The sequence below is a fragment of the Perissodus microlepis genome, chromosome 17, assembly GCF_051167445.1.
Source record: "Perissodus microlepis isolate ML-2025 ecotype Zambia chromosome 17, ASM5116744v1, whole genome shotgun sequence".
NCBI classification, from domain to species: Eukaryota; Metazoa; Chordata; class Actinopteri; order Cichliformes; family Cichlidae; genus Perissodus; species Perissodus microlepis.
The window spans coordinates 15,179,065-15,193,920 of NC_140477.1; the positions used below are offsets into that span (position 1 = coordinate 15,179,065).

The 14,856-nt window shown below is 40.9% G+C and overlaps 1 protein-coding gene across 1 annotated transcript; it reads left to right on the forward strand.

Annotated features, from left to right (window-relative positions):
- The first annotated feature begins 11,772 nt into the window (after positions 1–11,772).
- On the forward strand, positions 11,773–14,557 carry LOC146369394 (E3 ubiquitin-protein ligase TRIM35-like). Its single transcript, XM_084911139.1, has 7 exons — positions 11,773–11,863; positions 12,051–12,504; positions 12,686–12,781; positions 12,892–13,122; positions 13,217–13,239; positions 13,326–13,444; positions 13,594–14,557. Exons 2-7 carry the CDS (start codon positions 12,082–12,084, stop codon positions 14,139–14,141), a joined length of 1,440 nt encoding a protein of 479 aa, XP_084767265.1. The 5' UTR covers positions 11,773–11,863; positions 12,051–12,081; the 3' UTR covers positions 14,142–14,557.
- Positions 14,558–14,856: the final 299 nt, after the last annotated feature.

Genomic DNA, 14,856 nt, shown 5'->3' on the forward strand with positions numbered 1-14,856 from the left:
TTCAGGGTGGAAGTGGGTTGCAAATTGGCTGGCAGACAGGCAGAAGCATCTTAAATTAGCACCCATAAGCCATCAGTTAGTATGAAGTCATGTTTACATCAATCTCACTGAATGTGGTCTCTACACTTAATATTTATTCCCCCCAGGTGATACAACCCTTTGTTTATATATGTATATTTATGGACCATTTCTGAATGTTAAATGTAACATATGATGTTGGAAAGCCACAGGCAGCTTTGATCAATAACACCATTCTATATAACTGCATGGTTATGGTTGCAAGTGCAGCCAAACACTTAGTAAGGCATTACCTTCACTGAGGGCATGGTGGGGTCAAGGAGGGAACACCAACACAATAATTATCCCAGCTCAGTTCCCCTACAGTACACCCACTATACATCACTTTTTTATCAAAATTGAAAAGGCCCAACCGAATACAGCGACCGAGACCTGGTCTCTCCATGGATCGATGGCTGGTTATAGCGCTTGCTGTTGTTTAAGCACCTCTCATCACAAGCCAAGTCCAGTCCTAGCAGTATGAGTCAATACAGATGGTCGACACCGTAGAGGCCACACTGAGGCTAGCACTGAGGGTTAAAGTTGAATTATTGTCTCTCTTTCAAAAAACAAAACCAAAAGAAAAAGGCTGTTGTTTAGAGACAGTCGTGTTTTTCTTCTGTGAGTGCCAGTACTAAGGAAGCTAACGCGGCTCACAACAGGATTCAACAAGATGTGACATTCAACAGATTTGGGTCATTCCAAAGTTGTTAATATTTTAAAAGAAAAAACAGAAGGACCACAACAAAGACTTCAAAAATGGCATTGTTCTGTCTCGCCCACGGTAAACCTGTGCCTTTTCTTTTTTTCCAAGTCGAGAATTAGCCGAGCTTCAGGATAGTCTCATTATGCAACTGCTATCATCAAATGCACTCAGTCAGGGCTCCACTTGAAGAGTTTGCTGCGTCTCCTCTTCTTCTTGAAAAGAACCGCAGTGATAAAAAGGTCTCTTATCAGCTTCTCTGCTCAACCTGCCGTCCTGCAGTTTTCTAGACCCCCCCCACTTTCATAAGCATATTAAAACATGTCAAGACCTAAAAATCACTAGTCCTTGTTGTCTGACATTTAATTGCAGCCAATTATCTGAGTCATCTCAGGGCACTGTCCTCTTCTTGTTTAAAATATCACACTAATAAGATACAAACAGTCACCGTAATCCGATTTGGTGTACGTCCTTAAGCATAAAATGTAATCAACGCATTCGTGTCTGTGGTATCCCAGCAACATGGGCAAGTCTCCGAAAGTTTTCGGCTACACCATACTTAAGAGAGTAAGAGGGGACAAGCCGGTTACTTGAAGGAGTGTTTGTTAATTTCCCACCAGTACACAGGTTGTTGACATTAAAAAAAAAAAAGCTAGCACATTTATAGATGTCAATCATGTTACAGGTCACAACCTGAGAATATGTCAGTGCACCCTCCAACAGTCATGAAGGCTGGTAATTGCAGGCTCGGCAGGTATCTCAGCAGGTAATTGCTCGACATGTGAGTGTTATTTGTTGATTTATTTCACCTGGGCATTCCACACGATATTAACTGGCCCGTGACCTCAAGCTGTATTTAAACAGCTGCCTTTGCACCTGCAAGCACGGATTACTGTCGTTTTGACTGACTTTCACAGGCCTTTTTTTGTTTTGTTTCTGCCAACTTTACTTTGGTTTGAGTCTAAATTTACAAAAGACATTTTTTAAGCTGGGTTGTCAAACACAGCAATCAGTATGCTGATATAACCCAGGCCTCAGTTAAAAGTCTTATCATAGTGTCTGTTTATCTAAATGATTCTCTGCAAAGTGTATTTATGAATAATTTCTTTTCTTGCAAAGGTCAACTCAGTTTTTATTTGTATTGCTCAACTTCAATTCAAAATATTTAGATAACTGAAAACTGAGATTTTCAGAAACTCTAGAACAGAATAGCCTTTTATTGTCATTGTACATGTACAACGAAATTATGGTTTACATGCGGACAGAGATTTTGTCTCACAAGCATAAGCCTTTATCTCCTTTTTTGAATTCAGTCTGCGCAACGCGTTACTGTTTGATCCACCAGTGTTTCTGTACAGTTATGTATATCTACAAATTAACTGAAACTATAATCTGGAACTTTCAATGATTTTCCATGGTCCCAGAAATGAAGAAGGATTATTTCTTGCTCGTGATTTTATCTGATTACTTGCGGGACTGTGAAAAGCCTTAGTTCAAACAAGCTTTACTTTTCCACAAATGCATTCAAAAGATTTTCACTCCATTTTCTGCCACCTGTTGATTTCAGCTGAGGACAAAGGGTTGCTTGGATGAAGCAGAGGAATACAAGTTGGGATCTGAGGACAGACAAGAGGTGGGTGGTAGTGTTGATGGTTATTCTGGTGGCAGCTGTGGCCTTTGTGGCTGGTGGTGTTTCTGTATCAGGCTGTGTTTGCCTGTGCAGTACATCCTGTAGTAAGGACCTTTGCAGTGCTGCTGACTGGCCAGATTACAGGATTAGTGCCATCTCGGACTGTTTGACACCTTTAAGTCAGGCGAAAGCTCCAATCCTTTTTCTGGAAATGGGGATTTATATCATTCAAATCCTCCCTGTAGCTAAGATAGGAAATAAAATAATAATTTAATCTCATTGGCTGATGTCATCCTGATGTGTGGAGCCACAGGAATGTTAATTAGTGCTGAGGTCTCCAAAAGTCTTATCAGGAAAAAATTGGCAAATATTTGAACCTGAAGAAATGCTTCTGATTCATCTACGAAGACACACAAAGCCACAAAAAGACAACCCAAGCAGCTCTCACGTGTGTTAAAGTGGGCTCTGTATTCTCCCGCTGTTTTGTCCAGATCGTGACTATCTGAGCATTTTATCAAGCGAATCATGTGCATCACACTTCAGTGGTTGTTTGCACCTTTATCTCTCCCAGTAAACACATACCGACAAACACATGTGCACACAAATGCAGTGACCACTACAATGAAGATGTTGGAGAAAATTCTTTTATTCTTGACTTGTTGCAGTTTGCTTATCAGCTCAGTGCAGGTGTCGATGATGCAAAAGCCCTTTTAAAATAAAGGGTGTCACACCAAAAGACGATACTCTAGGGAAGAATCTAATTTGGCCAACTGAAGCTGCTTAGAGGAGTTATAACTACTTTGTAAAAGGAAAAATCAAGTGAATGAATATTAAAATATTAAAAGAGTGAGACAAACAAGTCACATGAGATTATTGAAAAAGAGAAATGACTTTCAGCCTTATTCGAGCCTTTCAGAAATGAAAGTCCAGATGGGAAAACAACAGGGGAAGGAAGGGAGAAAACTTTCTCCGTGTGCCAGCAAGGCTTCTCCTACAGGTACTCGAACTTCCTCCTACAGCCTAAACTCATGCTTGTCTGGTTAATTTGTGAATATAAATGATGTGTGAATAGCTTGAGGTCCTAGTGTGAAAAAGAAAAAAAACATAGGTTAAAAAAATATAGAAAGAAAGAAAGAAATTATACTCATGGTAACAGTAATATTATACCATATGGGCTCCATTATGAGTCCAATGATGCCTTAAGGAGAGAGTTATAAAAGAAGACTCTGGATCATTTATGGAGCTGTTAAATTATTTAAAAAGATGTCCTTAAGAGGAGGCATTCGCTTCCAAATATATACATGGATCAACAGGGGTCAGTGGGATTATGTAGCCTCCCTCCTGCAATCCATATCATACATTCGGTCTGATGTAGACCCATTTGGGGTGGTATCTATCTCACAGACCAGCTCATAATGTACACTACCACGTGACAGAGGGGCTTTGGGTGCCATAATGGCAGAGCAGGCACATCCATCTCAGCACTAAAGAGAACCAGGCCTGCCTGAAGTCGATGAAATGAAGGGAGGCCTGGGTCTAATTTATTCCTGTGGAACAAAACCACATACATGTGTACGTTTTCTCTCAGGTCCTTTAACTGTATTTTTGAAAGGCCTGATAAGGTTAGCCATGATGTCCCTGATGATCAAATTTAGCATTTTGTAGGCTTTGAGATGAATAATGTTGCTCTGTCTCTTTACCCTGAGATCCCTGGCTTCAGCCCCACAGCCGATCATGTCATGCCACAGCTGATTTGACACATCGATGGTGACAGACGGCTATAGCCTAAGCTGAGCCAAATGACCCACATAGATGGTCACTGCGTGGTCCTCCTCGTGCTGCAACAGCCCCACGGAGCCATTAAAAGATTTCACTCGCGTGTTTACAGTTTGATCCGTTTCATCTAGTTGACATTCATTTTTACGACTACTGAAGGGACCAGAGGTACGCCATTGCTATTCTGCTTCACCTATTCGAGATGGCATGAAATGGCGAGAAGATCACCTCCCCCCACCAAAAAATAAGTGAAATAAAGAAAGAAATACCTCAATTTCAACAGAAAATGATTGTAAGCAATTCTCTGACACGGACACAATTTCCTGACTCTCTCTATATCATTTACGATGGCAGGGAAGTGACAAAAAAAAGAAAGAAACTTAATAAAGATTTGGGTCATCACAGGCAGCAGATTCATCCGGCTAAAACAAAATTGTCATCATGCTTCTTTGCTGAGCTAGGGTTTAAAGGGAAGGGAGGAAGCCAGGAGGGGAAATGGGTTAGCAAAAAGATGGAGAGAGCAGCTGTGTTATGGTGTATTGCTCTGTCCCTGTCAGGCTGAGCTTATTGAATTGATGTCACTCCTTTAAATTTCAGTGGTTTCGGTGCAGGTGTGAGGGAGTGAGCGAGAGAGGGAGGGAAATAACCAAGGTTTTCCTGTGAATTTGGAGAGCCTGGCAACCTTCCAGAGATTCAGGGAGGTTTCTGAGCCCAAGGCTTTCCAGCAGTCTCTCCAATTCAGTACACATTTGCGTGTGTGAAAATGTCAATGTGTTTATGTGTCAGCGTGGCTGCATTACACATTCAGGTGTGGGTATTGTGTGTGGGTCTTCTCAGTCAACCCTTCCCTCACACACTTCCATATACACACTGAAAATTGCTAGCAGGGAAAAGACCTAAACTTTACCACATCACACATGCTTTACAATGTCTGTGAAGTTTCTCAACCATTACCAGGAGGGGAATTCAAAATGTGACATCCCCCCCCCCCCGAAAAAAAGGCACCTGGTCTTTGAGAGTGCCTTGCAAGCTGCGGTGAAATTGGGCATTTAATCCAATTTACATGGAGTGGTCAATTCATGTGTTAAAATAGAGACAAAATAAAAGCATCCTCCGATGAAATGAATGCGCTAAAGCGTTTTCCTTTGACGACGAAGCTCCCTCCCTCCCAGTCACAATGTGAGGAGCATGGAAATGGTTCGTCAGTGCATCACATTTTAATTTGAAAAGATCAAATGGTTCTGATATGGCACAAAGTATAATTTAGCTCTGGTGCCTATGTCCCTCTGCCTCTCTGTCTTCTCTCTGGTAGCATTTACAATTATGAATAAACCAGGAGATTAATTTTACAGTGTCTTCCCCACACTGTGCACTGACTGAGCCGACTGTAATCTTTTGCACTGCAGGAATTTCAATATTTAGAGGAATGTTATTATCTGTCGGATACAACTAGGCTTATATGCAAAAAGCACAGTAGGGTGCTTGTGTAGTAAATTAAGATTTTTCAGACTTGAACATACTGACACATGACAGAGCTTAATGCAGAAAGGCAGCTTGATATAAATGCTGGCAACTGGTCTGAACGTGAAGTGAATCTTAGAGGCAGCCCTCTTGCTCAGAAAGACAAGTGGACAGAAATTCACAGGAGGCGCGGACTGAGGTAAAGACATCTGAGTGATCTGGTACAAAGATGTTTTCCTTTGCCTGTGTGGGTCTCCTCTGGGTGCTCAGGCTCCTTCTCATAGTCCAAAGACACACATGTTAGGTTAGCTGGTGACACTGTAGGTGTGCATGTGCTCTGTCTGTCTGTTGGGATGGCGATCTGTCCAGGGTGCACCCAGCCTCTTAGTCTATGTCAGCTGGGATGGGCTCCAACAACCCTGCAACCCTGTGCTGCATTAGCTTTAGTCTTTGTTACTGAAAATCATGCATGTATCAGCTGTTTGTATGAGAGCAGCTTTGTAAATTCATGCACATGCACAAAATAAGAGGGGTCTAGAGGTATCTGAAGTCATGATGTTGATGAGCAGGAAGATGGAGTAGATGGAACTATCACAACCAGCACACCCCTCACACACAGTCGGTGTGTGTGTGTACTGTGCTATGGCTAACATAATCCCTCAAAAAAGGGAAAACCGGTCCATCCCAGCAGCTGGTGGGAGTTAAGAGAGTGTGACACATCAGAAGCCATGATTGACAGTGAGCAGGATTACAAAGGGGAAAAAGTGACATTCTTGCAAAAAAAAAAAAAAAAACCCTCTTTGCTCCAGATACCACAGATGGGCTGTCTAAAAAAACTGATGACATGTCAGATGGAATAGAGGCTATTTTGTGCATATGTGAATACAGGTGAAATTTTGGCTTGCCCTTTGCTGGTCTAAACAAGGGGTGACAAACTCATTTTCATAAAAGGGTCCATAAACAACCCTTTTTTTAAGTGAAGTCAAGCATTCACATTTAGTCGGCCATGTCTTAAGGAAAATATGTACAATTTCAGCAGCAGGTCTAACTCTTTCACATCAAGCGTGTCTATGTGTCTGCTGTTGTTACAAAGAAATGCTACGCCCATAAATCAAAGAAACACGTCAGCACGGATTCTTGACTCAACACCTTACTTCTGGGAACGACCACAGGGAATGTCACTGACTTGCATCACAATTTCCTGGTGGAAAACAGAGCAAAAAAGTCCAAATGTTCTCTTTTCCTGCTAATTTAACACTGTGCAAAGCTATTTACTGGGCCACACTGCACCTTTTTGGCACACCACCCATATGTGTGATGCCTCGGTCTGAAAATCTTCAAACATAAGGTGAATCATTTTTGTTTTGTGAGAAAGTGTTACCTTAAAACAGCATTTATATACTGTCAGAAAAACACATTGTGATGCATATGCATGGTGAAATTAGGAAAGCTAAGAGGATAACTACCAGGTATGGGATGTATTTGCAAACACGCTTGCACGGGGGCAATATAAATATGAAACCACTATGCTTCGCTGATAATGTTTTTGAAGCACCTCCTGAGCTGTTCTCATCAATACTTCCGTTGACCTACAAAGGAGTAGTTCATCTCCCGCTTCTTGGTGTGAAGTGTCAGGTGGCGAGACAGGTCTGACTGAGGTTGTCTCTCTGGTTTGTTACCCTGCCTGTCCTCATTAGATGCTCAGGGACTGACACAGCCCCCCCATCCCTTCCCCTTTCCCCTCAGCCCAGATGAAGTTCTCTGTGAACACTGGCTGGGTGTGGGCAATAATGAATCACTATTAGCCCGGGTCACACTGGCTGACAACCAATTTACAGAGTAGCAGAGGCTACAAAGGGTGACATCCAGGTAAATGTGAGCGTTTAACTGCTTTATCCTGAGGTAAAGCAGTTTTTCTTTTCTAAAGTAATATCCAGGTCAGATAAGACTAGAAGATTATATCTTATCTTTTGAATCTTGTCAGTTTGCCTCAAGTCATTTTAATGCAATGCTATTATGAACTTTTCTGCATTGATACTGCAGCATTTGTTCAGTATTTTTAAGTACTATTTGATGTCATAGGTGAGTATATTCTGACATCTAGTGGTGCTTATTGGTTACAGCAATATAAATTAAAATGGTTACTGGTGAGAGGTTGCCAGATTTTACTGCCGATTATGATGTGAATATAAAGAAGTTAGCTTCCTCATAAATAAACCAGAAGCAAACTTGCAAATGCAAATGCATCCGAAATGCCAAAATGAAACATATCCTGTTAAACAGCATATGGCATGTAAAGAGGTATGGAGAAGCAAAATAACAGGGATATAATTTCATTTTATAATACATGGAGCCACATAAGTCCACAGAGCACTAAAACCTTTCCCTGAACCCACAGTATAATTTAGAGAGCAGCCCATGCTAATAAAGACATAGTGTTTTGCAATGTTCTGTAATAAACTGCAACACTGTAAACGTTTTAGTGGCCAAATGAAGCTCAGTGGGCTCAGCTTCGCTTAAAACATTCCATCATTTGGAAATGAAGAAAATAACAGAAACATCTGCTGGAAACTTATGGCTGGCACACAGACCATCTGTGTTACCAGTCTTATTACAAAAGCATAGTGCTAAAAGAAAATTTTCACAATTTATTGTAACTTTTGCAAAGCTGACTTCATACTTAAGTTGTTTTTTTTGGAAAGTGACAGCTCAGTCGTGTACTCCATCAGTCGGGGGTCCCTCAGACAAACAGCAGGTTGTTGATCTAATCAGCAAAATCCCCTTCTCCATATCTGGGTCAAAATTTGAAAAAAGGACTCTCGAGTGTACAAAAAAATCAAAGTGCTGTAGCGACTTAGTTCACACTCAAATTTCTCAACAACTGTCAGGTGGATTGGCTTTAATTTTGTACAGACATTCGAGCACCCTGAGGATAAATAGGCCCTTTTCACAGCACTCAGGTTTGACATGTCACTGCAAGCCAAATGTGGATGTAATTAACACATTAACTATGGCACCGTTCCATTAAATTGGCCGGGCCCCTGGTATTGTGCACGGTGGCTCGCAGGAATGATGGTGACATTCCAAATAGAAGGGGCTATAATTAATTTTTATCAATTACACCTATGTTTACCCTGCTATGACATGTCCAAATGGCTGCTGTGAACTGGGTTTATTGCCACACAAGTAGGCTGACAGTTGATGCTGAGGGGGAAAAAATACCTGAACAAATATGGATGTATCACCTACTGTAACAACTTGGTGATCCTTTTGACAATTGACTCAAACTTCCTTCAGTACTTAGATTCTGATCTGATACCTGGCACATATTAGCATGTTACATATTATCCATGGAATACAGGTCTACATAAAATATCGACACAGTCACCTTGACAGCGCCCAAGGAACGTATAAATATTCCATATACTTCTGCTTTCATACTGTAGGTGCAAATGGCAAAATGATCCTGAATCAATGACATGCTATGGACCTGTAGCCTAAAAATTTTATTTATTTATTATGGTTTTTTTGGGATACAGATATATTTCAACATTTGGGATTTTTATACATACACACACATAAAAAAAATAAAAAAAAATTCCTCTCACCTCTGCCAGCAGTCTATCCTTCAGGCTCAGGTCCTCTACCAGAGGCCTGGGACCTTGAGAGTCCTGCGCAGAATCTTAGCTGTTCCTAGGACTGCACTATTCTGGACAGAGATCTCCGGTGTTGTTCCCAGGGTCTGCTGGAGCCACTCGCCTAGTTTCGGAGTCACTGCACCTAGTGCTCCGATTACCACTGGGACCACTGTTACCTTCACCCTCCACATCTTCTTGAGCTCTTTTCTGAGCCCTTGTTATTTCTCGAGTTTCTCTTGTTCCTTATTTCTGATGTTGCTGTCATTCGGAAACCGCTACATCGATCACTACGGCCGTCTTCTTCTGTTTGTCTAACACCACTGTGGTTGGTAAGCCACCACCATTTTATCTGTCTGTATCTGGAAGTCCCACAGGATCTTAGCTCAGTCATTCTCCACCACCCTTGGGGGCCTCTCCCATTTTGACCTCAGGACTTCCAGGCCATATTCCACACAGATGTTTATGTATACTATGCCGGCTACTTGGTTACGGCATTCCATGTATGCCCTGCCTGCTAGCATCTTGCACCTTGCTGTTTCGGCTATTTTTAGTCCCTCAAATTACAGTCACAGAAGTCACGTTGTGATTGGGATGCATTCAAGTGGACTAGAAGTGGAGAGAATGGGAAAATGAGCTAAAGACATGCTACACATTGATGCCCTAAAGTTTTTCGGCACATTTATCAAGCAACAAGAACCCCGGTGATCAGTTTATTTGTCTCTGTGTGTTTGATTTTGTTTATTAGATTTGAAAAATTTGTTCCAAATTAAGGAAAAGCTTTCAGAACTGTTATGCATTTTAATAAGAGCGTGACTAAACATTACCATCACAGTTTTCCTATTAGCATGCAAAGAAAATCAAATGAGATTATCTTAAATTGAAAACCAGTGTGGTACAAACTGCTTTATTTTTGTTGATAAATGAAAGGCAGGAAAGAAATGACCTCCTTGGCCGCTCACTTTATAATGAACCTTTTGTAACAAGCAGAAAATGAATCTGCAGTGAGTAAAATTCCCATTCTACTCTATAATTTGCATAGAAGCTGACATTAGCTATTACATATAAAGATCAAACTTTTAATGTAGTTTTTCATTAGTTGGCATCTTACCTGAGTTGAAACTGATGAAACCCAGTTACAGTTGTTTGATCAGATCTTTCCAGCATTGCTATATGGGTCAGGTGTAGATACATGAAGACATTTTGTTTATTGCACCCTTTCATGTTAAATTTCTGAAGAGGCCACTTAAGTTAAATAAAATGCTGCAAATATTGCTGTATATGGAGAAGTGGGTAGGTTTAAATTGAAGATAAATTAAAGATCGTTTGATGTAGGTTGTTTGGTTTTTGGGATACAACATTGAATAGTACCTGCCACACACACACACACACGCGCACACACACATACAAACACGCTTATAAATTATACAATATTTACGCACAAGTTTCAACTGGAAAATTGCGTGCGTAGATTAGATTATTTTATCTGATGTTATTTGGCAAGGCTTAGATGTGGGGCTGGCGGTATTACAATAGTTACGGGTCGATTTTCTGATGTTGAATATGTCAGTCATTTATTTGTACTCTGTAGCCTTGGAAAGGTTGGACATAAGTATCATTGTTCATTTGAATACAGTTATTTTAAGTAGCAAAGACAGAAATATGTGCCTGTATATTTTAGGTTGAGACCAAATGTATATATGATGGAGATGCTGTTTAACTCTAAAGACATTAATTTTGTAAGGAAATTATATCTGCAGTTGTAATTTGTTTATATATGTATTTCTTTCTTTGGGAAAACTGAGATTGCATGTTTTGATGTTGGTGTGATTTTTGCAGCCTTAAGAGGTAAAACTGAACCTGAGGGTAGATTTATCAAAGAAATCATGTCTCATTCATTGACTTTAAGAATAATGATGAGTAAGAATGGATGTAATTAAAGGAAATAAGTAAAGGCAAAGGAAAATACTGTTCTCTGAAAAGCCAATGTGGCAAATCTTAAGTTTGAAAAGGAACACCTGGATTTTCCACAGCACTTCAAGGACCGTAATCTATGGACAGATAAATTCATTAATAATTAAACAGCCACAAAGTAACTGACAGTGACATTGAAACAGCCAAAACAACCTAATTATGCCCACAGTTAGTAATGGCAGAACAAACCTAGATAGAGAAGGGCTAACTGTTATAACTAGAGGTCCTAAATATCAACCCAGTAAAATAATTAATTGTTTAATTTCTGTATAAAATCAGACTGTACTTTAACAATCAATTCAGAAATACAAGTGGGGACCTTTTGTTGCAACTGCATTTTTTCTCTCTAAATCATATAATTTAACCCCCAAAAAAAGAAAAGCATGGAAAATCTAACTGTAATGCTATGTCATCGTTTTTCTTGTCCCTTTATTAGTCCAGAAAACACCTCATATTCATCTTCCTCGCCTGTAAACTGTTGATTCTGACTGAGCTGCAGGGTTAGTGAAGGGTTAAAAATGCTTGCTGTCTTTGAGACTCCGCCTCCTTTCAGTGACTCAGCATAACAGGAAGCAGGAAGTGTTCACCATTACGCATATACAGCTGTTACAAGACTGTAGCTTTGAGGTATGTTTCACTCTAACTTTTCTTCTTTTTTAAACAGAACACTATTTCATTTGCATGTAAAGGCTGTTTTTCATGCACAGATTTCACAGGATGCAGTAAACAGACAACAGAACAACTGACTAGGGTATTAAAAGGGAGTGACTTCCCCTGTGTTTGCTTAGTTTCTTGAACTCTCCCTTACTTTCAGTTTCAGGGTAAAACAGGAGCAAAGCCTCAGGATGGCAGGGAAGCTCTATCTCCCTGAGTTGGACCTCACTTGTGCCGTGTGCTGCGAAATCTTCAGAGACCCAGTGGTCCTCAAGTGCAGCCACAGTTTCTGTGCATCCTGCCTGCAGCAGTACTGGAGTCGACAGAGACGAAACCGTGACTGTCCTCTGTGCAGAACCCAGAGTGTGGATGATCCCGTTCCTAGCCTCACCCTGAAGAACCTGTGCGAGTCTTATACACATGAGAGCGAGGAACCGGAGGAGACAGCGGAGGAGCTGCCCGGTGAACCAGGGGAGTTGTGCCCTCATCATGGGGAGAGGCTCAAGCTGTATTGCCTGTCAGATAAGGTGCCTATCTGTGTTGTCTGCCATACCTCAAGAAAACACAAGCAGCACGAATGTTGTCCTGTCAGCGAGGCGATTGTGGATGTGAAGGTAAATATTTCGCTTTCCTGATCAAATAAGGACTTGAGATTGAATAATGATGCTTTTCTTGGGGCTCCTTTACTAAGTTTATACAGAGTTTCTGTCACGAGTCATTATGTTGAAGGATGTTACAAGGCTAAAGCGAGATTAACAAACCTTCTAATGAATTTACTTTGAATTATTTACTCAGGAGAAAATGAAGTCCACTCTCAGCTCACTACAGGAGAAGAGGGAGGCATTTGACAAAATGAAGAAGAACTATGAAGACACTGTGACCTACATTCAGGTGTGGTGATAATCTGTCAAACTATGGGTTAAAATTCCTAGTAAGTCACTTTATTAAGTGGCTGTCAATAAACTCATTTCCAAGCCATGCTTAAGCAGATTATTTTACAGGTCCAGGCTCGATTTGTGGAAAGGCGAACCCATGAGGAGTTTGAAAAACTTCACGACTTCCTTCACGCTGAAGAGAATGCCAGGATGGAAGCGCTGAAGCGGGAGGAAGAGCAGAAGAGCGAAGAGATGAAGCAGAAGGTTGAAGAAATAGAAAGAAAAATGGCATCTGTGTCCGAATCCATCAGAGTTTTGGAGGAGGAGATGGCTTTGGAGGGCATCTCAGTCCTTCATGTAAGTTTGAAATGAGACTAAAGACGGAACACTTTATATTTTTTTTTCCCCCTTAAATGCTAAAGTGAATTTGCCTTTTAATTTTGTCTTTTAGAACAGTAAGAGGACTCTGTTAAGGTAAAGAAAAGTTTAATATTTGTTTTATTCTTTGCTTAACTTTCATGGGTTATGTAACCTGCTTTTTTTGTGTGTGTTTTCTGCAGTGCTGATTGTCCTGTTGAAGATCCCGTTATGCCTCCAGGAGCACTCATAGACGTGGCCAAACATGTTGGCTCTATGATGTTTTATGTGTGGGAGAAGATGCATAAAATTGCCAAATTCAGTGAGTTTAACCCTAATGTACTGCTTGATTTAAACTCTGAGCTGGAGTTTGAGTTTGTCATGAATTCCCAAGGTGGAGGAAAGGTTGAGATGTTTGACTGAACTACAGCCACAGTAACTACAGCTGACAATCTGCCATGTTTCCTTCAGCCCCAGTAACTCTGGATCCCAACACTGCTGCCCCATGGCTCATTCTGTCAGATGACCTCACCAGCGTCTGTGACAGCGATGAGAAACAGAAGCTCCCAGACAACCCGGAGAGGTTCGACCCCGACACCGGTGTGCTGGGCTCGGAGGGCTTCACCTCAGGAAGGCGTACCTGGGATGTGAATGTGGGAGATAATACTGCGTGGGTTGTCGGCGTGGCTAAAGAATCTGTCCAGAGGAAAGAGAAAGTGTCCTCGGTCCAGAAAAACGGCTACCTGTGTGTGTACTTCTACCACAAGATGTACTTTGCGGGTACCTCTCCTTTAACGCGACTAAACCTGAAAAGGAACCCGCAGAAGATCAGAGTGCAGCTGGACTGTGACAAGGGCAAGGTTTCTTTCTATGACGCGCACAACAACACACATATCTACACCTTCAAACAGGCCATCACTGAGAAAGTCTTTCCTTACTTCTGGGTCGGTTGTCAGCAATGTCCTTTGACGGTTGAACCAATGGAAGTTGCCCTGAGTGTAATTGAAAGTGCAACTTAGTTACTCTGTGACTTTGAGAAACTCATCAAATTAAATGTCAGATTATTTGCCTCTTTCTTTCCTGGTTCAATGCAGTGTTCTTTGGCTCTTCTTAATTTAAAACTCAATGAACACACTGATCAAGGTACTTAAGATTCAGTGATTGGTAACTTGAATTAGAGCATTTTTTGCATTAATAATCTATGAATTATTCATTTGTTTATTATCAGCATATAAATTGTGAGGTTAAAAAATAGTACCGATTAATTGCTTGTATGTAAGTTTTAAAAATGATTATGCATGTCATTGTCTACACATTCCTCTCTTATTTTGCTGTATTACTAACTACTAATGTATGGAAAACATCAAATGTGCTTTATGTGCAGATACTACTTGTGTTTTACAGTGCTAATTTACAAATAAAATATTTGCAAGTATTGTGGCCTCCCTTGATGATGTGTCACCAGCCAGTCCTTACTGGATATAGACCTGGAGTCTGAGAGCCGCCAGAAAGACTTTTCTTTAGCGTGTGAGGTGAGCCTATATGTTTGGTCAGATGTGACGTCTGAGATTTTATTACCTGCTTCCTAAGGGCATGATTTTCAGATACAGTTCATCTCCTGTATATAGTTTTCAGGTCTGACACGTCTCTCGTCATCCACTTTTCAAGTTTCCATTTTTTTCTCTTAACTACACGCTGCGCACCATGCTAACATGTGCCACGGATTTGCCTAAT